This window comes from Nyctereutes procyonoides, unplaced genomic scaffold (genome assembly GCF_905146905.1).
Source record: "Nyctereutes procyonoides isolate TBG_1078 unplaced genomic scaffold, NYPRO_anot_genome, whole genome shotgun sequence".
NCBI lineage: Eukaryota > Metazoa > Chordata > Mammalia > Carnivora > Canidae > Nyctereutes > Nyctereutes procyonoides.
Genome location: NW_026575035.1, coordinates 19792417 through 19815295, shown reverse-complemented (window position 1 = coordinate 19815295; position 22879 = coordinate 19792417). Strand labels below are relative to the sequence as shown.

The 22879-nt window shown below is 39.8% G+C and overlaps 1 protein-coding gene across 1 annotated transcript in view; it reads right to left on the bottom strand.

Annotated features, from left to right (window-relative positions):
- Window positions 1-8920: 8920 nt before the first annotated feature.
- The window catches only part of TOX (thymocyte selection associated high mobility group box), a 299355-nt gene continuing 285396 nt past the window's right edge, over window positions 8921-22879 (bottom strand). Inside the window, exons 7-9 of the mRNA XM_055318438.1 lie at window positions 19004-19390; window positions 11500-11651; window positions 8921-11104 (exon numbers count right to left, since the gene is read on the bottom strand). Coding sequence (XP_055174413.1) covers window positions 11068-11104; window positions 11500-11651; window positions 19004-19390 — 576 coding nt within the window. The 3' untranslated portion in view covers window positions 8921-11067. The remainder of the gene's footprint in view (window positions 11105-11499; window positions 11652-19003; window positions 19391-22879) is intronic.

Genomic DNA, 22879 nt, shown 5'->3' with positions numbered 1-22879 from the left:
ATTACCTGCATTCTGGTTTTGGTTGAGCAATTCAGCTCTTTATTTAGCCTCTGCACCTAAACTCTGTTCCTGGTTTATTTTTGCTGTTCCATTATAGCATTCTGCTGGAAAAACTCAACCAAACAAACCCCTCTTTTAAGAGGACCCAAACTCTTTAGAAGGTGATCATGATTGTAAAAGGAATTTGATTTTTTCTTTGCTTTTGGGAAAAGACTACCATGGGATGGTGATTGGTTCTATCTCTTTCTCTAGGGAATCATCATGTGCTTGTGAGATTTTGTCTTTGAAGACATGGCTCCTTTTCCTATTTCCTCTTTGCTCTTCCTTCTTCTTCCTTCGTAAAGTGCTGAATGAGGCAATAAGGATGAGGACGAATGCCTGCCTGCAGGAATGTGAGCGAGACGGCCTTGTGAGCACCTATAGCCCAGGTCGGGGGTGCCTAGATTTATTGTTAAGCAAGTCTGTTTAAGAGATGCAATCAGATAATTTAGATATATATATACTACTTGATTGTGTTTTTATTATCAGAAGCTCATTCTTTAAGTCAGTGTTAACCCTAGGCATTGGAAGCAGAGAATTTCGAGTCTTCAAAGTTGATGGCAAGATTGACTTGACCTCTTCATAAATGATTAGTTTGTAGACATCTACATCAACTCTTGAGATCACCATAAAAATACAGATACAAGGGCACCACTCTAGACTAGCCAAATCAGGTTATTTGGGAATGGAGCCTGGGAACCTACTTTAATATACTAAGGTTTGAGAAATAGAGCATTAATTTATGATTCCTCTAGGCCACCTTTAGATTCATGCATGTAGACATGCAGTCTACATGTATAGGCTGCCAGTGAAAGTGGCTTTGTGTCTGTTATATTGAGGGTGAATGATTATGCTCTTAATTAAATGGGTTAAAGGAACAATTAAAGAGCTACTTGAAAATCTAATGGTCAAGAAAACCAGGTTTGGATGCTGCTATGCTCTGTTTGATCCTATAAAACATCAATATTTGGTGCCTTTAAAGTCTCTGAGGGAATGGGAAAGCTTGAGCGTTTCTGAATAACAGGAGAGGTACTAATAAGGGGAGGGAAGATTTTCATATCCATGGCCATTGAGCTCACAGGCACACATGAGCACTCTGGGAAAAACAGAAATATCCCCAAAGAGGTAAGAGAGTTGGGGGGAGGGAAGCGAAAAACCAAGGGGGGGAGGGAGCTGGAAACCAAGTTGGTTAGTTTATACCAGCTCTGCTTTGAGAAATTAGTCTAGTTTTTACACCACTGTATAATTCTAGTTATGAGTCACAAGAGTAGATTGTTATATATAATCTATGTACTAGCATGGATTATTACCTATCTACAAACTATGTATATCACAGTAGATTACATGTAATAACCCATTTATACTAGGGTAGATTATTCCATATATAACATATATATTAGAGTAGATTATTATATAAACAATCTATATATATATTACAGAAGATAATTCTATATATAATTTATATACACCGAGTAGATTATTTTATATACATAGTCTATAGAGAGTAGATTATATTTATATAATCTGTATATACCAGAGTCGATTATTATATATATAAATCTACAATACCTTTAAGACAAGAATTTAAAAAAATTATCAACTATTATTTAAGGATTATAATGGCATTGGGATATATATTTATATGTATATAAAATGTTGTTTATCACATATAATATATTACATATTACATTTTATATATTTCCACCCGCCATTTTATGTTATATTAAAGAGTGATTTATTTATTTGAGAGACAGAGTGCAAGTGTGGTGGGGAGGGGCAGAGGGAAAAGGAGTCAAGTAGATTCCCCACTGGGCATGGAGCCTGAGATCATGACCTGAGCCAAAATCAAGAGTCACATGCTTAACGGACTGAGCTACCCAGGTGCCCCTCCACCTGCCATTTTAATCGTAAAGTAACAAGAGACAATTTTTAAAAATTCTTGTCTTAGCTCAAGAGCTAAACATAGATAACATCTACCAAGCAGTTTACATTACAACTTTCTGCGCAAAACCAAGGAGGGTAAAGTTTTGAACTTGTGTATTTGTAGGTCCTCTCTTTGAATATGTATTCTGAAGAGGGTTTTTTTTTTTTTTTTTGGTATGGTGTGCTGTCCAAATGAAAATATTTGCCATTGCAATAGCACCAAGATAAGCAGGCATATATAGTACTTGTGCGCCCGTGGAAATGATCACAGCTAACCTCATGGAAGAAGGCAAACATTCAAAGGTTTGCCTTTGAATCAAGGCAATATCAAACTTGTAAATGTATTATAACACTGCTTTTAAAAAAGTAAATTGTCTCTTAGAGGACTCCTCAACTCCATTCCAATCCAAAAGCTGTGGCAGGTGGGGGTGGGGGCATGGGCGCAGGAAAATTGATGATTGAAACCTGAGACATCAGCCAAACTCCTTTACATATAAAAAAGAAAGAAGAAGAAGAAGAAGAAGAAGAAGAAGAAGAAGAAGAAGGAAGAAGAAGAAGAAGAAGAAGAAGAAGAAGAAGAAGAAGAAGAAGAAGAAAACAAAGAAAGAAAAAGCCAGGGAAATAAACCCTTAGGCAAAATGCTAAAAATACGCTCATTTTGGTGCAATGAAGCTGTTTGAATAAATGAAACTAATAGTTTTTATCTAAACCATCTGTGGTGTGAAATGGGAAGTCATATAGAAAAGTCCTCAGAGACTCTGGATTGCTCTACATTGGAACGAAGAGGAGGAGGAGAGCAAATGGAGCCGTTCTCCATTTATCTGAGAATTAACAAAGTGATCAGCCAAGTGACAATGAAGCCGACTTGTGCTGGTTGCAGGCAGTCTGGCTCCTTCAGCTGAAGGCGAATGTTCTGGGAACACAAGGCCAGAATCATTTTAAGAGACTGATAGGTTATATAAAGTATCAGATTCTTTCTCTGTAAAAAGAGAGAGAAGAGAGGGAGAGGGAGAGAGGGGGAGAGAGAGACAGAAAGAGAAGAAAACCCAATCTAGAGCTACTCCAGGGGACCTTAGTGTTGTAAAGGACTGTCACTTCTGTTATGTTGGTCTGCTGAAACCACATCTTGAAACCAGGTGTTAAAAGTGACCCAACCCAACAGCTAGAATGGTTTTGTAGATATTGTGTATTTTGTAATACTACCCGGAAATTGCAGTTTCATTTAGATACGCCATTGTTTTTTTCTTGTATGAAACTCTAACCAAGACCAGATTTAGGTTTCTGTGGGTCTACCTTGATAAAAAAAACAAACAAACAAAAAAAACAACAACAACAACAACAAAAAAAACCACACACACACACAAACAAAATAAGATACAAAATACTCCACAGAATTGGTTACAGTTTCTGGACACATGAGTTCTGACCCATTTTCTCGTGCTGGGGGAACTGGAGAGAACTGGATCCAAGATAGACCTAACAATGACTATCGGGACAAGCTACTTTCATATGGTACAGCTTCTGTTTCAACCTCCCACCAATAACTCAAAGTTTCTGGAAGGACTTTTATCCACAGACCACATGCCGTGGGGACAGCTTCCTTTCATTCATTGCTTTCTTTGGTTCTTGTGTAATCACAGTGAGTCCCCCAAACAATTTATTCCTTCACTTCCTATACTCAGTTTACTCGCATGAATAATCAAAGAATTATAGGTCAGTGGGGGACAACCAGACCTATAAAGCTGTGAAGACAAAGTTTGCTAAATGTTCCCTGCAAAGGGGTGCCTGGGTGGCTCAGTGGTTGAGCGACTGTCTTTGGCTCAGGTCGTGATCCCGGGTTTCTGGGATCGAGTCCTGCACCAGGCACCTGCTCCTCTCTCTGCCTGTGTCTGCCTCTCTCTCTGTGTGTCTCTCATGATAAATAAATAAAATCTTTAAAAAAAGAAGTTCCCTCCAAAACATGGTAAGGATACAGTGAAGTGCCCCTCTGTCCCCCACTCCACCATGGTCTTTCTCGAATTCTATTAAAAACAGTATTAATTTGTTTGGAGTAAATGGTTGATACTGTATTCTCTGAATTTAACTGTGAGTAACAGACGTGCTTTGACTCAAGTGATGGAGCAGCTCCTTTTAAAGTAAGGTCACCACCCAATCAAGTCGAGAGGGTGCGTTTCTGCACAATCTGAAGTTGGGCCTAATTTCTCAGAGTAGGCTACCTCTTCCAGTGGTAGCTCTTGCCCTAGAAAATGGCCACAGGAGCAGGGATATTTTAGGATTTAGAATACTCTGTGACTTATAGTCACAGATCAATTTTTTTAATAAATTATTTTTTATTGGTGTTCAATTTACCAACATACAGAATAACACCCAGTGCTCATCCCGTCAAGTGTCCCCCTCAGTGCCCGTCACCCATTCACCCCCACCCCCCGCCCTCCTTCCCTTCCACCACCCCTAGTTCATTTCCCAGAGTTAGGAGTCTTTATGTTCTGTCTCCCCACAGATTAATTTTTAAGTAAGTTCTGCACTCTGGATTTTCTTTTGTTTGTAGCCTGGGCCTCAGCAGGACCAGGAATGGAAGTCCTGGTGGGGTTCAGGGGAACTCAGTGAGAGGCATATCTTGCCTTTTATTTTCAATAGTGAGTCACTTCTGATTGGGAGTGCTGAATTAGTATTACGTTTCATCTACCTCTCACCCACTGTCATGGTGTGTGGAACGAATCAGGAACGGAAGCGTCTGGGTGGCTCAGTGGTTGAGCCTCTGCCTTTGGCTCAGGTTGTGATCCCGGGGTCCTGGGATGAGTCCCACACTGGGTTCCCTGCAGGAAGCCTGCTTCTCCCTCTGCCTATGCCTCTGACTCTCTCTCTGTGTGTATCTCATGAACAAATAAAATCTTAAAAAAAAAAAAAAAAAGAATCGGGAAGAGAGTTCTCAGTCGCCTGTCCAGCAATGGGCTACTCTTAGGGCTGAGCAGTAGGGTTTATTTGTCTACACCTCCTAATCCTGCGGGATGTGATTCCAATCCTAACATCTAGCATCAGCTTGGCCCCGAGGCCAGTTCCCTCCCCTCCCCACTACAGCGCACGGAGTCAGGGAAGGTGCCAAGCAAGGATGAAGAGATGACATCCTTTTGCATCTGCTCTGACAACTCCACCAGGTTGCGATTAATGCTCGAAAAAGCAGTCCTGTTGGAAAGACTAAGGTGACTTCCCCCGTGACACGGGGGCCCGCGGGGCCTGACCTTTAACTACACTGGGATGCTATTTTTTCCATTGCCTTTATGACCGGACTTGGACTTGAAACTGCCGGGCCTTACTCCACTTCCAACCTCCATCTCCCCTTTGCCTGCACAGCCTAGAACATCCAAGCCTATCTTATCCCGCAGGCTGCCACCGAATCAGAATGCCAGCTGCTCGCGAGTGACTGGTCGCCCCCGAGCGCGGGGAGCAAGCGCGGTCCCTAAGTTAGAGACCCGCGGCCGCTGGGCGTCCTTCCCAGCGCTAGGGCCCCGCGGGCAAGGGCTGGTCCGAGGGACACAAAGTTTTGGGAATCTGGTGGCTTCAGACCTTTGATCGCCACTTTCTAACTGTCTTTCAAACCTTTTGCCTTGTAGCAGTTGCAGGCTGTGGTTTCGCTGTCTGTGCGAGGTGACTCACAGCGCTGCGCGCCGGGAGGGGGATGCGATCACCCGCACCAAGCCACCTCCTGACTTCCTGCACCGCTTATCAGCCAAGCCATCGGCCACGAGCTGACATTTCAGCATTCAGAAGCTCCCTGCCCCCACCTCCAAAAAGGGAAAAAAAAAAAAGTGACAGGAGGAGAAAAGGGCTAATTTGGCAATAGTTTGCTCTTGCTGTTTGGCCTGGAGAAAGACATTCAAAGTGGTGGAAGATTGTTTAGTAACAGCTGGCGAGCACCAGGGTGTGAGGCTGATTTTCAGATATGACAGGCACTTACAGGAATGCTGCCAGATACAGCTGTTTAAAAGCCTTAATAAACAGCAAGTCAATACTAATCTTTGCCAAATTAATCTTTTCCCTGACAGCCCATCAGAGCAATTATGCTTAGGCTTATTGTAAACACACAATTGTCAGACAGGGACGCTGCAGCCTTTAAAATACTGCCTCCTGGTTTGTAGTCTTTCTTCAGCAGGGTTTGTTGTTTCTTCTGTAGCACGAGAAGGCTTCCCATTTTATTTTTCAGTCACTATTGCTTTTTTTTTTTTTTCCTGGCCTCAGGTCAGTGTGAATGAAAATTTCATTTTCAAACGTCTTTGCTAGCAAGCTGGTAATAAAATGTGAAATCACGACAGTCAACAGGATTCGTGCTGGTGGGCTCCTTTAATGAGGCGCAATTGTGTCCAGTGCAGAAATATAACATGACATTGTCCTCTGTCGTCTCCGGGTCCCAGGACGAGAACTTCATCTTTGCTCCTTACCTCTGCAGTGTAATCTGGCTCCGGGTACACACAAGTGAGAAATGAGAAGGCCAAGTCTTATGCCTCTGTATGCACATGTATTGCAAAGTATGTGTGTGTTGTTGGTTCAGGGGTGTCCCTCCCTCCTAGCCTTCCTCCTTTGTGACTGGTGACATCAGGAAGCCCTTCCGTGCCTCCTCCATCCCCACCCCCCACCCCCATGCCCTTTCTCCCAGCAATAGGCTTGTGTAAGGATTTGGAAACTTTTCTGTTAGGTCAAGGCTTATCCCTGATGGCACCTGGTTCTGAAGCTCCTTTTGGGAGTCTTAAAAGCTAGGACAATTTCTTCTTAGCCTGCCATGATTTAGCCAGAGTCCAGGAACTATGATCTTTTATTTATTTCATCAAGTCACACTAGGACTTGGCAATCAGAAAAAAAAAATCAGCACTTGGTTTATCGATGCTTTAGTTTAGCACTCTATACACTTGTCTCCTGAAATTTCTCTCCTGCACTCAACACTCCTACTTGTCTAGCACCTTTTTTCTCCTTTGCTTCTTGTTTTCTTGATGTGACTAGTGTGTATTCTTTTACTTTTGCAACTAGGAACTCCTGTTCAATTACATAGACTAAAAAGGAAAAAAGTGGCACAACTCATTTTGAAATTCTTTGTTATCTTTTTGTAAGCTTAGATTTCTTAGTGGAAAGGCTCCATTCTTCATCACTCCTGATGCTTGTCTGCAGTATCTAATGCCCTTCCATAATTTAAAGAGCTTTTAAATCGTCAAGTAAACATCACACAATTCCTGTTGAGGATAATCTGTGATGTTTCACTGATCTTTCTATGTATCATTGCATTTGTTGTGCACCTACTATGTGCTATGGCATTCCAAGTTGCTCTGGAAGCTAAGATATATTCTGTTTTAGGAAAACAAGGAGGAATTTGTATGGTGGGGTGACTGACTCATGAATTCACCCATCAAGTGACTCAGTGCAAGTTAAGTTTGGAAGTTAAACTCACGATGCGAATTCCGTATTGTGCCTTGCCAGTATTTCAACGTTCAGTCATCAGCAAAAGAGATGAAATTCTGTTTTTCTCTTACCTTAAAATGAGAGTTATGAAAGAAACAGGAAAGTGAAGCTCAAATCCCCTTTCAACAAATAAACATTAAGAGAACATCTGTGTATAACAAAAACTTTAGGATGTTTATTTGGGATGTACTGGAATCTGGCAATTTAAAAAATTCCTAATTTAGTGTAGCTGTCTATGACTGATTTGAAGGGAGGTAGGTATCTTGCAAACAAACAAAACTGATTACTTCTTTGAATATTTCCCCCTAGGACTTCGTAAAGAACTGACTCCATGTGAAATCCTACCTAAAGTTACAGCGCAAACCCCATCATCTTTAGTTCCAAAGCACATTGGGTGGAATCAAATGAAATTGCCATCTTTGGTAGGTAAAAGGGTAAAATATCGGCAATTTCATATGACAATCAATTTGCCGTTCAAATGAGTAGGGCAACCCTTTTGCAAAAGGCAAGAGATCCATAGAAAAAAGGTAACTTTATTTTTCTGATTTTGAATTTATGAATAAAAAATATCTTAGTGATGAATCCAAGCCAGGACATACTGTGCCGTGTAGCCCTGGCTGTCCGAGGGCCACTCATAGCCCATTTCTGACAGGTTCTGTTCCTTTAAGGCAACAAATGAAAACAATCACAGTGACCTTTTGTTCTTAGCTATGTTCACTATAAACTGTAAGTCATTACTTGACCAATTCTCCATTGTCCCCTCATTCATGTTTGAATGGGAATTAGGATTTTGAATTATTCTTCTTGTGTATGTTACAGACACAACTCAACCCTCTTCTAACCCCTGGGACACTTTTTTTTTCTGATTACTTATAATTTTGACTTTGATATGTTGGTAAGGATACTCTATGTCCAGTTTTATTGCTGAATTTCCCAGAATGACTTTTTCTGAGGCCCGGGAATCCTGCTGAGTGCCATAGTGGGGGACCTCAGTGTATGCCACCTCTGTTCCTTGGAGTTCCAAGCTATAAGCTACTGTGCCCAGGCTGGATGCTGGCTTCCTCGGAAGTGGAGGTTTCTCAAGCAACATCTCACAGTCCTAGAGCTCACAGTCCTAGAGTCCAAACTGATGGAGCTCTAGGTTTATGAGAGGGCATTCTTAGCGCTTCTGGAAAAAGCATCTGTGGCTGTGATAGGCATTAATTCCTACTCTGCTTCATCACTCCTGCCATGAAATGTACTTGGAATTTGTCATCTGACTGGGTCTGTCCTTTAGAGACTGATGGATATTCAAATAGAATACGGTCACGCATGGTAATAATTTTTATTTATGACGTACTTTCTTTTATTTACATTTTTTTTTTACCCTTTTTTGGTATCGAGTTTTAACACTCTCTCTACCCTGGTTGCACACCTGCTCTAGAAAAGCTGTAAACAACATCGTACTTCCCTGTACAAACTGCCTGTCAAAGTCAGAGCTGGTTGTTCTCATCCCGGTAATTACCTCCTCAGTTTAGACTTAATGCAAGTGAAAATTTTACTTTATCATAATATAATAAATAAAAGACATTAAGTAATTAGTAGTGCTGGTATATTTCTAAAATACTAAACAGACAAACAATAAACTGTGAACTTAATCACATGAGTTCTTATACAGTTTCAAGACAGGAAAATTAGAGCTCTCAGCTACAGTCATTTTAATAATCACATTGGATCTGCATTATTTATTAGTTATTACATGCTCAAGTGATTCAAGGTTGTACAATGCCTAAAATCATTCCAAAGCAAGCATACCTTTTGTCTTTTTAACTCTGACTGGATTACACAATGCATATATTTGTATTTAGTTAAATTGCTAAGTTTATTTCACACATTCCATGAAAGAGACATCAGCCATCCTCTTGATTTCCAACCAGACCAGCTTTCTTTATGCAACCCCCTGTAAGGGAGTAATTTGCTAGCTCTTCCTGACATAAAAGCTACACAAACCTTCAGCCAGATTCTCAAACCTTTTGGTTCCCTAGCAAATCTCTAGTACTCTCTGAATTCTCTTGGAAGACTTCAGAATTCTGGAAAGAGAAGTAGCTTGTAGAGGCACAAAAGACAGCAAGAATCTCAATTTCTGTCAATAGCTCTCAAATTTGGAATGCTTTCCTTTTCTTTTTTGCTGTCTGGTTACTCACCTTTCATTTGTAGGCATATTCTCCAGAGTACGCTTTCCTGTTCCTGCCTCCCACCCCCTGCTTTAATTCCTAAATGTTTTCTGGATTTTGTGAAAAGCATGCAGCTTGAGGAATTTTAGGTGATGAGATTTCAATGTTTTTATTTTTTTTTCTTTTTCTTGGAGGAGAGTTTACAGAATTGACCCAAACCAGCTGAGAACCAAGAAGCAACCCTTTTCAGATCAAGTACCCATCTGTTTAGTCTTGGAGCTTGTGTGACTCTTAGGGCAATTCTCTGTCATATGGTACGAAGAAAGAAAGTTCTTAGATATCAGGTTTTTGTTTGCATCAACCAAAGAAAGGTAGAAATAAGGATTGGTTACTTAATTTGCTGCTAAATGAAAAGTAGGTTTGGCTTTATTCATGTCACTGTAAAAACTAAATAATAAAGTATTCACACCAAGCGTGAATTTTTTTTTTGCCAGCAAAAGTTAAAACATCAAAGAAACCTCTTTCGAATACTAACAAATTTACTTACAAACACCTATATTTATTATTTCATAAATAGGCGCAACAGGTTCCATAAAAAAAGATTAAATACAGACACAGTATGAAGAAACAATAATACAGAGCCATATGTAAAGGTTATAATTTAGCTGTTTCCAATCTGTTTCTGCATCTAATAAAATACCAGGTAAGCATTTGGCAGTTTTATACATAAAAGGACTTAAATGACATTTACTAACCATTACACAAAAAGTGATACAAAAAAGCAATTTTTTTCTGCAGTACAAAATAAATGTGTTTGCGCTTCCCTTAACACTAGTTTCATTTTTGTCTGGTCACTGAGACAAAGCCAATTTTGTTTTTAAATTAAAATCATTTGGGAATACGTTTTTTTTTCAAATATTTTGAAAATATAGAACTATTAGTCAGTTGTTTTAAAAATGAAGTAAAAATATGAATGTTTGCCAATTTAACCCCTATTGTGAAATCAATAAACTGGAATGAGCCAGTTTCAAATTACAATTTAGCTACAAAAACATTCACATTTTATACTCTAGGAGAGTGTGACATAGATGCTATTTACAAACTTGCTATGATTGCTACATCAAGCCATTTAAAAAGTCTTTAGTAGTTTCATATAAACACCCATTATGAAAACCAATGGAAAATCCAGGACTTTTATCCGAGACATCTACAGTTGCTAAGGCAGTTACTATAGCGCAGCACTTCACAGCAAAAAACCAACATAAAATCTGAATGGTCCAAATCTCCTTCAGGGAAGAAGAAAAACAATGTCCATAAGGGATTAAAAAAATAATAAAGAAGCATGACTATTTCTTCCAGAGTGGGTGACCCACAAGCTCAAATGGTCCTAAGTGCTTAGCAACTTGTATTTTCTAATAAAATGGAGAACTGCCTTGGCTGTACAAAGCAATCCACGGTGAAAAGACTTCCCTGAATTCCTCAGTGGAAAGAAGAGGTGTTCAGACTTTCAGGTAAGGTACAGTGCTTTGTCCCTCTGCATGCCCCTGTATGAAGAGAAGACAGACAGGCAATGCCCTGTTACAAGACTAGAGCTACAGGTGACCGCGGGGGTGGGGGTGTGGGGGTGTGGGTGGGGTGGGGGTGTGTGTGTGGCTGTGGATCTGTTCTAGCTTGAGGGATGGAGAGGGGCACCGGGATGGGCCCAGGCAAATCGGACAGGGATCTACAGGCATTTCTTTATTCCTGGAATGGCTAGAACTGCTTAAAGACCTCTGGACTGATGTCTTCTGCTTTCAGGAACAGGGAGCCGGTCCAGATCAGCTTTTAGGAAGCAGGGAGGAAGGACACGACGGTCCATCTACCATCTACGAGGGAGCAGGGCACGCGGAGCATGCTATGAGGCCCGTGGTCCACCAGGTGGCGGTGGCCCGCCGCTTACCCACTACTGCAGTAGTCGTTATTCCAGTCCACCGGCTGGGCGGGAGGGTTTCTGCACCCAGAACGCACATACTCCATTGCTTGGGTTACCACTTGTGCAGCTGTGGATGTAGGATTGATTATAGTCTGATAGTCGGGTTGAAGAGTAAATCCCTGAAAGGGAAAGCACATCCACAAATAAGGATCAGAGTGCCTTTTTAGGAAGAGAAGCCCCTAAATATTTATCCATTGTTTGCAAACACAACTAGTGTCTTTTGCAAGGGCAAACGTATCCAGAGGGCCCAGAAAACTTAAAACAAAGGTTAGAAAAGAAGTGCCCACAGGCCCATTCTTATCTTTCCTTCGGTGAACCATGTGTGAGAAAACCTTTAATTATATACTCTTGAGCTGATAAACTGAATTGAGAAACAATTTAAAATATGGAGAGGCCAAACTCAATCAGAACAAAGGGAAAAAGACCTAACCCCTCAGTTTATGTTTTCCATCAAACCTAAGGATACATTAATAGTTAATCCCCAGAATATGCAACAGAATCTTTTTTGAAGGATTCAGGCAGCAGGTGGCTGAGTGTTTTATTAGACTACACCTATTCACATATTGTTCTCGAAACCCGTTTTCTTCATTCAATCACAAAGGGACCATCTGCTTCTTCTTTTATTTGTACTTCTTTCTCAGCTAAAAAATTTCAACCAAAGCTTTTTAACAGTTGTTGGACTAATATAAGGAAAGAGATTCAAAGCAACTTGCCACTGGAAAACACAGAGAAGGAAAAGTCTAAGACAGAGCAAATATTTTTTAATTGAAAAGTCTATTAACTGGCAAATAATAATCAGACTTCAGGAAGATTCCTCTAATACACTGGTATGGTGAAGTGTTGACTTTTAATCCTTGCAAAGCTATTAAAAATTCAAGGACAGAATCTCTGAAGTATATAGCTATAGCTGGTAAACAAAAAGCATTATACACTAAAATTTATTTTTAGCTTATCTGGTGAATTTAAGAGCAGCATAGACAAGCTTTGCTGGAAATGACCAAAAAAAAAAAAAAAGCAACTTAATTAATCTCGTGGTTGTCTCTTTCTGCTGTGGATTTTATACATGGTTTTTAACCACAGAAAAATCAAGAGATTTTAAAAAGGAGCCATTTCCCATTTACTTGCTTTGGAAGGCATAATATTGAGTTTTTACTGTTTTTGCTTTTGTTTTTGTTTTAACTCAGCAGAATGATCAGAGGATTGATTTTTAAGGATATTTCCTTAGACTCTGATTCCTCTTTCAGTGTCCCTTGGGGAAACAAAGGTACCTATTATCAAATGTCTTCCATTCTCCATTTTGGCTTTAAGGTATTAATTTATTTTCCATTCCAGTGATAAAGACTGCAAGCCAATGTCCACACTAACTCCCACCAAAACTGTGGATGAAAGACAAACCTTTGAATGATTAGAAACACATCACTGAAAGGTAGAGAATTCAGCTAGCCTGGCTATTTGACTTCACACAGACTAAAAGGAAGAGAATGTTCCTCATTTAACAACTGGTTTGTGGAAAATAAGTATGTTTGTGTAGACAACCCTGCAGCTCAAGCTATAAACAGTTTCCAAAAGAGGAAAGTGAAAAGTAAGAAGTATAGCAAGATGTTTGATTCTCCAGTCCTTTCTTGGCTGATTTTCTTTCTTTGTCCAGACCAGGTTATATCTATGTCACACAACGAGTCCCACTGGCTTCGATAAAATGTATTCATTCCATTATGATCCTAGAATATTATCTTTTTTTCTTTCTTAAGTAGGCTCCATACCCAGTGCAGAGCCCAACGCAGGTCTCGAACTTATGACCCTGAGATCAAGACCCTAGCTGAGACCAAGAGTTGGATGATCAACTGACTGAGCCACCCTATAATATAGTCTTTGTGGGCTTATCATCAAGCTCACTTGATTTTTTCCCTTAGGGTCTAGTGTGTTACTGGGGAAACAGCAGGACAAAACTATTAAGGAGAGGAGCCTTCTGTTGACTTCCATTTTAGCCCTTGTCTTAAAGCCTCTGGCCATGGGGACTTGCGATCAGAGAGTGTGTGCATTGGTTACAGGCTATTCTCGGGTCTAGCCTATGGTAGTGGCTGAATAAATCATATTTTTCAGTGAATAAAGTTTAACACAGAGTACTGTTGGGAAGGCATGGAGTGTATAAATGTGTAAATTCCAGGGTCTTTCCTATGGTTTTTTTTTTTTAAAGATTTTATTTATTTATTCATGAGAGACAGAGAGAGAGAGAGAGAGGGAGAGAGAGAGAGAGAGGCAGAGACACAGGCAGAGAGAGGGAGAAGCAGGCTTCATGCAGGAAGCCTGATATGGGACTCGATCCCAGGTCTCCAGGATCACAACCTGGACTGAAGGCAGCGCTGAACCTCTGAGCCACCCAGGCTGCCCCTTTCCTGTGATTTAATGCAAAGTTTTCCATATTGGATTTTTGCACAATGGACAAAACATAACCTAAAAGTAAACAAGTGCCAAAAAAAAAAAAAAAAGAGTAGTTGGAAATATCCTGAGTTAGTTGAAGGCATACCAATAGATGAGAGAGCAAATAACAAAAACAAACCAACTCCCTTCTACCCAACCCTACACAAATCACAATCAACAACAGAATGCACCATTGCTTTTTTCCCATCAAATGAAAATGGTTCCTCAAGGTTGGGTAAGAGACTATCAGGAGAATACTAACCTTCGAGCTATTAGTTTAAGATTAAATGGGTAACTCCAGTTTATAAAACCAAATTTATCTGTCATCTACAAAGTTCAAAGATTGAAAATTCAACTAACCTCAATGTCTAAATTTAATATCAGTAAGGATCAAGGATCAAACCAAGGATCAAGAAAAATATGAGTAAAGCCTGAAGTAACATTATTTTACATGCTCTTGATTTGGAAAATGCAAACTTTTTTTTTTTTTTTTTTTTTTTTTACTAATAAAGAGCTCTAGGTTGAACCTAGAGCTAAGAACGTTTTTATTATTGATGTAAATATGAAACAACAGTGATGATATACATTTTTGGAAAATGTTTGCTTAGCGGTCTAATTAAACAAGGCTGAATATTTTGCATTTTAATGCTCAAGAGAAAAATCACCAACTGTTTTATAGCATGCCTGGAATTTTAAATTTCATTTTCTGGTGCCAGATTGAAATAAAAATAGAAAACGTGATAAAGATTGATTTGATGTCAGAAGGGACATTTGCTCTTTAATTAGATTTCTGTAGCCCTAGCAGTTTTGTTGTGCCACCATTGCAAGTCCTAAAAAGCCTGTAGCACAACCAAACAGTGATCCTCATATCCACACTTTACTGGGAACTAATTTCATTTCCTGCCTGTCTGGAGAGGTATTTTCAACAGGCATCAATGTTTTTGTCTTCGCAACTGATTTATTCATCAATCTCAATGTGATTTTTTTAAACCTTTAAATTACACCCAAATCCTAAAGCAGCTGTTTATTACATGAGGAAATTGAAAATCTGTCTCTGTGATATCATACAAAGATTTTTTCTTAAGGTTATAAAGGAAGTTGACAGATATTAATGATTTTTTTCTTGTGACCTCATTCGACAATATAGTGAACAGAAAAAAAAAAAAAAAAGCAAGGAAACTGGACCAAAAAAAAAAAAAAATAAAGCAGCTCCATGGGTTTGGTGTATAAAATATTATTCTAGAAAAAATGAAACTATTATTCCTGGTGGACTATACAATCGTTTTTGTAGGATATATTCATTTTTCAGAAGGATAATAAAATAGCTAAAGTAATACTGAAATATGGGATTATTTTAAAAATACGGTAGCCATTTACTTGCTTTCTCTCTCTCTCTCTCTTTCTTTCTTTTTTTTTTTTTTTTCATGTGAACATGGTCCCTGCACCCGGAAGCAAACATCTTCAGGATAAAAACCAACTTTGAGAACTTGAACATTGGCCTGCAGACTGTTAAGGTTTTAATAAATTGAGTTACATCATGGCTGACAACTTTTTAATCCTGATTTTAGATTATCAACTTGTTGCAGATGTCAGTCTCTTGACCTGAGGATCCTACTTCAATGACCTGCCCATGACCCTGACCTCATTCCCCATGGCTCTCCCCTAATTCACTGTACTCCTCACTGGCCTCCTTCCCAGGTCCTGGACCAGCCCTGCTCATTACCAAAGGGGTCCTTCCAGCCTTAAACTCCTCTCTACTTCTGGCCTCTACTGGTTTTCTCTACCTACTCTTCCTACATCCATCTGTTCATTCATCCTATATCTGTCAGTCTATCTATCTATCTATCTATCTATCTATCTATCTATCTATCATCTATCTATCATGGAATGAGAGAGAAAGCAGGAGCGGGGAGAGGGAGAAGCAGACAAGCAGACTTTTTGCTGAGCAGGAAGCCCGACCCCAGGACTCTGGGATCATGACCTGGGCCAGAGGCAGATGCCTAACCTACTGGGCTACCCAGCACCCACCCCCATCCCAACCTTCTGATTCAGATAGGCTACTTTCTCTTCTCTGCCTTCACTTGTCTCTGCCAGCCCTCCACAAGGGCCTTCTTTATCCATTTTGGCTAAAGGCGCTATTTCTCTGCACAATCTGAAGTTTGAATTCCTGTTCAGTTTTTTTTTCCCCACAAGATCTTGTTAATTTATCTGTTTATTACCACCACTACACCACCACCACTCTCCAACTCTGATGTCAGCTGCGTGGGGACAGAGGCTTCATTACCTGTTCTCATTTACCATTTAATTTCCAGAGCTTAGACAGTGCCTGGCATATGCTAGGGGTTCAATTAATCTTTTCTAAATAAATGCAATTAAAAAAATGCTTCCAAAGAACTGAGATTCTACAAACTAACCTATAACATCTTCTGGTATTTAAACATTTCTGTTACTCATTTTTTACTTGCTTACTTGTTCATTTGTCCACTCAACAGTGATTTCACTTCACCCACTGTGATCAAGGCATTGTTAAAAGTGATGTTAGTCACTGTTGTCTTTTAGCTATTTACTCCGCATTTGAGGATCGTGCCATTTGGTCTTCTATTATTAATGTGGATTGAAATCAGGTCCTACCATCTCAGTAAGAATACTTTTTGAGATACACTAATAGAACTGACTTAAAGATTGATGAATTACGTGTCCAATGTAATCTGTTCTATTTTTTCCTATTCAGTTCTGATTCTCTATAGAAAGACAAATCTCTTGAGTTTTTACATGTGGCCTTATGTAATTCTGAAATGTCTGAAAACTACTCAGGATCACAGCTTGCTCATCCAAGGTGTTTGTATAGGTTGAGAAAGGAACCATCTCAGAGCAGATATATTAGAAGAAAGTGTCCTTTCTGGAGAGAGCTCTAGCCCTCAACTTGGTGGTGGGGACTGTGCTTTCCTTATTCTTTTCTCTGGGAAGAAACAGACTCATGCTAGAGCGTGGTGAGCAGAACACCTGCCCTCAGCCAGGCAGCACCACAGGCAGGAGTCAATCCAACAATGCAGGGTTGAGTTCCTCAAACTATTCATTCTTTACACAAACACTACTGGCTCATTCACATGCAAGGACACCCAAGAGTGTCCCTTTTATTGTAAGTGACCTCTGCTAGAAAGAGTGGAAATTTGGCCCTAGGAATGTCAGACACCACTTGGACAAGGCATGATGCCAGAAGTTGACTTTTCCTCAGTCTTCTTCCCTAGTGAATCGAGAGCTAGTCTGTTGAATATGGATAAGTAAGACATCAGAGCTTTATCAATATCTTTGGCTTTGGGACCAGGTAAGACTTTGGGCCATTTGCGCTCTATCATTTTAATCTTAGAACTAATGAGGATTTAAAGGCCAAAATCTTGGGAGACAGGTTTTCTAAGACAAAACTGGTCATAGTCTATAAGAATGACTGTGAGAGGAAGCAGGCCTAGCAGAGAAGAATCCAGGCTCTGATTTCTGAACAGACCTGGGTTTTAAATTCCAGCACTCTTATGGGCATATGACTTAACTCTGCCAAGCATGAGTTTCCTTGCTTGTAAAATAAAGATAATGCTAGTTCCTGCACTATAGTTTTTCTGAAATTAAACACAAGGTAAAGTAACATATTAAGATTTGCTATAGTCAGCTCTCATAAATCTTGCTTACAATATAATAAAAATAAATTTGGGGGGAAGCACTTGGGTAGTTGGTTAAGTGACTGACTCTTGATTTTGGCTAAGGTCATGATCTCATGGCTTGAGAGACTGAGTCCTCCGTGGGGCTCCACACTCACTGGGGAGTCTGCTTGAGATTTCTCTCTCTTCCTCTGCCTCTCCCCCAATTCACACTTTCTATCTGAAAATAAATAAATAAAATCTTTAAAAAAATAAATTTTGGGGTAGTATTTTTGGTTCTTTTTCTTCCTCTTCTCCACCCCACCCTGGTCCAACTATAGACTCAAACTCCACAGAGGGTTAGATATCAGTTCTCAATAGGAAGCTTGTGTTTGCATATTTATTTATAGCTTTGGGAACAACAGAGAAATTGGATTATAAAAGTGATAGATGAATTTGACATGATTTGTAGTTTTTACCTTGATTTACAGATTTAAAACAAGTTTTCAGGATTCTTGACTACTTCATGTTGAGTTTTGTTTGTACCATTTGCTCATTTTAAAATTTTAAAATAACACCAAATCCTAAAAGAAAATTGGACTTCAAAGGACAGTTAAGCTAAGATTGCACACAAATGGTTTCAGTGATTGTGGAGTATAGACAGAGAGGCTTCCAAACTTCCTGTGCTTTCTGATTTGTGCAGAAGCCATATATCCATTTTTAAATGAAACTCCAGTTAACATTTTTATTTCTTAGTACTTTAAAGGTTGTATCAATCTGATATTTCTGAACATCCAAAAACAATGGGTCTTATTTCATTTTGCAGCATTTATTGTATTCAACAGGCAAACCATGCAAGACTTTCCAAACAATTTTTTTTTTTTAAATGTAGAATCCTCAGGCCCAAAGAGGTCTTTAGTAGGAATTGGTGCCTCAAAATTACAAATGTACTTTACTCAAGGAGCAGAAAATAAGGAGGGTGATTAGAAATGTAATTTCTGGGCAGCCCCGGTGGCCCTGGGGTTTGGCGCCGCCTTCAGTCCAGGGCATGATCCTGGGGAACCGGGATCGAGTCCCATGTCAGACCCCCTGCATGGAGCCTGCTTCTCCCTCTCCCTGTGTCTCTGCCTCTCTCTCTCTCTCTCTCTCTGTGTGTGTCTGTCATGAATAAATACATAAAATCTTTTAAAAAAAAGAAAGAAATGTGATTTCTAGAAATGTGGTGAGAAGCCAGGGAGAGATTAGGAAAAGAAGAAGCAATCCATTGTTGTGATCGTATAATACCTAAACTCACCACCTGTAAATTACTATTTTTCAGAAAAGAAGCTATTTGTTGATTATCTTCCATTTACTCTCCATTAAACAGAACAGAACACACATATTCCCCCTCTTTTGCCAGAAGAGTCCAGAGTGCGAGCACATACCTGCTGCATGGTCGGTGAGTGTAAGGCAGACTGGACCTGCATGGGGAGCTGGTTCCCAAGGGGCTGCTGCATGGCGAGTGGCTGGTGCTGCTGCATGTTGAGATGCTGGTGAAGAGGTGGGCTGATCTGGAGGGGAGGAGGGGGGGACACGGCCATGTTCGCTATAGAGACAGTCACTGGCATTTGGTTATTCGGCTTGGGGGCTATGCTCCTGGGGAGACTGGGATGCATAGCAGTTAGGTGAGGATTCATTCCTGGTTGTTGGTGGTAGTGGGAACTTAGGTACAGAGCTGAGTGGGCCTGGCTGGGCCCATGGAACACTGACGGCTTTGAGTTGATCAGCTGGGGAGGTTGAGATGTCTTAACATCAACAGGTTCACTGTAGCTCTGTTGAGGAAACAAACAAGAGCAGAGTTCAGAGACGGACACACGGGCTGTTGACTTCTAGCAGCAAGGTGCTCAGTGAGTGTACGCGGGATCTCCCACGGGAATCAATACCTGTTACTCTTCTTGCCTCTTATCTAAGAAGTCCTCCACCATTATTTGTAATGCAACTTATACAAATCTGAGCTTAATTTGCCTCTTTGTGAAATCTAAAACGATCTCCAGGGCACCTGGGTGGCTCAGTGGTTGAGCATCTGCCTTCGGCTCAGGTGGTGATCCCCGGGGTACTGGGATCGAGTCCCACATCAGGCTCCCTGAAGGGAGCTTGCTTTTCCCTCTGCCTCTCTCTGTGTGTCTCTCATTAATAAGTAAAATCTTTAAAAAAACAACAACAACAATTTTCTAATGACATTTTTTTTTCTTTATCTAAATGCAATCTCTAACTTGGTGGCTTCTCTCAGCATGCAGACAATGAACAAAATGATGGTCGTGGGGTGGGGGTGGGGGATGTCATCAGTGCCTTGATCTGAAATACAAGTATAGCTCACTTGGAAAGTAATTCAGTTCAGGGGTTCTTTTATTGATTGTATGTTTCATTTTTTATGTTTCCTTTTTATATTCTTAAGGAGCCTTGGCCTAGATATTTGCACAAAGAAAACAAAGCTGGTTGATGGAAATGAATATGGGAAAAGGAGTTCTGAAATACCTTTCTGAAGTCATATAAAACCACATTAATATAGCTTCTCAGTAACCATAGAATTCATCTTGATTTTTTAAAGAAGTTGGTGATGAATTGTCCCCCATAATGAACAGGATAAAAATAATCTCTCTTAGAAATTTTTGACTCCATCAAAATTAATATAATTTTGCCCTAATTTTTTTTTATACCTTCATGAGGCCATTTCCTAATAATCTTTTCATTGACTTAAAAACTAGACCTATCAGTGGGAGCTGAAAAGAACCAAGAATTAACCCTGAAGTATTTCTTCCAGGGCAAGAACCTACCTCCTACTTTTGCTGAGAGGAAGAGGTTAATAAAATAAACAGGGAGAAGTGAAAACAGCTGGGGAAGGAACATAGTACCATGTCCTTCTGAAAAAAAAAAAAAGTTGCTTTGTCAAAACAATGTCTTGAGGATGCAAATATCCTTATTCTGCAAACTTGATATCATGCTTATTCCATTTATGAGTCAAATGAGTTCTTGGTACGGTCTGTGGCAGGGTTTTCTGAAACCCTCTTGCAACACGCAGCACCATCCATCAATGGACCTGCCTGTTAGGGACACTGGTCATCATGCAAGATGACCCGAAACACAACGTGGGAACTTCATTTCAAAAGTCAGCCTAGAACACTGCTAGCAGTGCAACTCATTGTTCCCTTAGTGTAGGAAAATGAAATGAAAACCACAATGAGAACCATGGTGTGTCTATGTGCAGACTCAGAAAGGTAGGCTGGGGTAAACCAATCATCAGCCCCTTACAGTCTCTCTCCAGTGGAAGGACACAACTGACCTCCATGAAAATATACCAAGCTATGGAATCTGGGGTCCTGGGAACCCCTCTGAAGAAACCTCTCCTTATAATATTTATCCCTGTGTCCATTTTGATGCTGTCTTATGAAACAGGAACAGACATTCAGACTCCCTGTCTTCTGTACTAACATTAAAAATGTCAGAAATTGTTCACACATATTTTTAAGGGATGGCTTTGGAAGAAAGAAGCTTTGTGAAATGCAGGACTTAAACGGTGCTTTCAATTAAAAAAAAAGTAGGTGTTTTTTTTTTTTTTTTTTTGCTTCCACTTAAAAATTCTTATTGCTGATGTGCAGAGTAGTGAACAATTCAAGGGAAAGGTCAAATAGGTTAATTCCGGCTGTGTAAACAGTGACTAGTTCTACATTAGAATAACATGTATTGCAGTGATATGCCTCAAAAATCATTCCATATATGCCAAGAAGATTATGTGTTGATTGTGTGTCTGTGTGGTTAAGTCATCCGGGAAAGTGGTTTCATTGTGTTTACTGCCTCCTCCTTAGCCTGCTGCACAAGGGCTAATTTCCTACTTAGTCACATGCTGCATCAAGTCCCTACAGGAAAAGAACTATTACACATGATAGATATCTATAAAATTTAATACATGTGAGTGCATCTTTATTTCTTGCTTTATAGATGTTTTTAATTTAAATAGAAGAAAAATCACTCACATGGCCCATACTATCAAAGCTCTGAAATACGCGGATTGTAAAATGTCTTCATGTTTATTTCTCTAGCCAATAATCACCTCGTTATCAGGCAATACTGTCCATATAGAGTTTAGAGAGGTCACCTGAACTTGTATATGCATGTGTGTGCATATAAACAAAATGCCCTGAGGTGCGTATGACATGTTGTTCAGACATAAACATACCAACATCCCGGGGATTACAGCAGTGTGATTAAATAAATATATTTGTTAAACTGAACAACCTTCAAGAAATAGACTTAGGCTGCATATAGAATAGAAATGACTAATCCTGGTGAGTCCAGAAGCTTGGCCAGCAGAGGGGTCAGCTTCGTGGGCCTGCGGCCAGTCCTGGCAAGAAGTTCCAGGTACAACACCCACGTCACACGTTGACACACACAGTTTCTATATTGTATTGGGAGGTGGGATTTGTGGAAAAATAAATGTCTTAGAAAAAACAAGGTACAGGATAAAACGTGTAGGGGGAAAAGCGAGTGCCTTCGGTATTCTAATGTGTGTTGTGAATCTTCAGCTGAGAATTACAGAAACCTTTTCTCAATGGGTCATTTCATGAGAATCGTCTTCAAGGGAAAACACTAGTTCAGAAGAACTAATAAATTACAAATACACATTTGAAATGGCAAATAGAACTACATTTCAATTTAAATAGTCCTCTCTTGCCTGAAATAAGCTAATTTCTGTTGCCTCAAAATGCATACTTAAATTACACAATCCAGGTGTAATATTACACTAATTTATAGTTTCATGATGCCTGGAAAACCATCTGCACAGTGTATTTCATATTCTAGGCTAAGGACAGTGACACAATTTCTTGAAGGAATTAGGAAGCTGGGAGCTTCCCAATTACAGCCTAGAAGAGCTAAGGCATGTACATATTAATGGTTTTCTTCAATGGCAAAATCAAAATAAATAATGAACCAAACTCTCCTGAATTCCACGTTTGGAATTATAGCATGTAGTCCACCATACAGAGAGATGATAGATTCTTTCAGAGATGGAGATATAGAGACATAGTACATAAAGATAGATTCCAACCTAATCTGAGATACTTTTTGCCAACCTCGTGAAGACTATTTTCTCACGGTAATTACACAATACATGTCTATCTGGCTATTTGTCATTTATCTTTTCCACACTAAGGCATGTAAAGATCAGTAATGCCAAACCTATTTCCAACTAGTACTTTTATTCCCTACACAGACTACCAGCAAATAAATAAGATTCCCCAAAATGGTAAGTTAAACAGCACTCA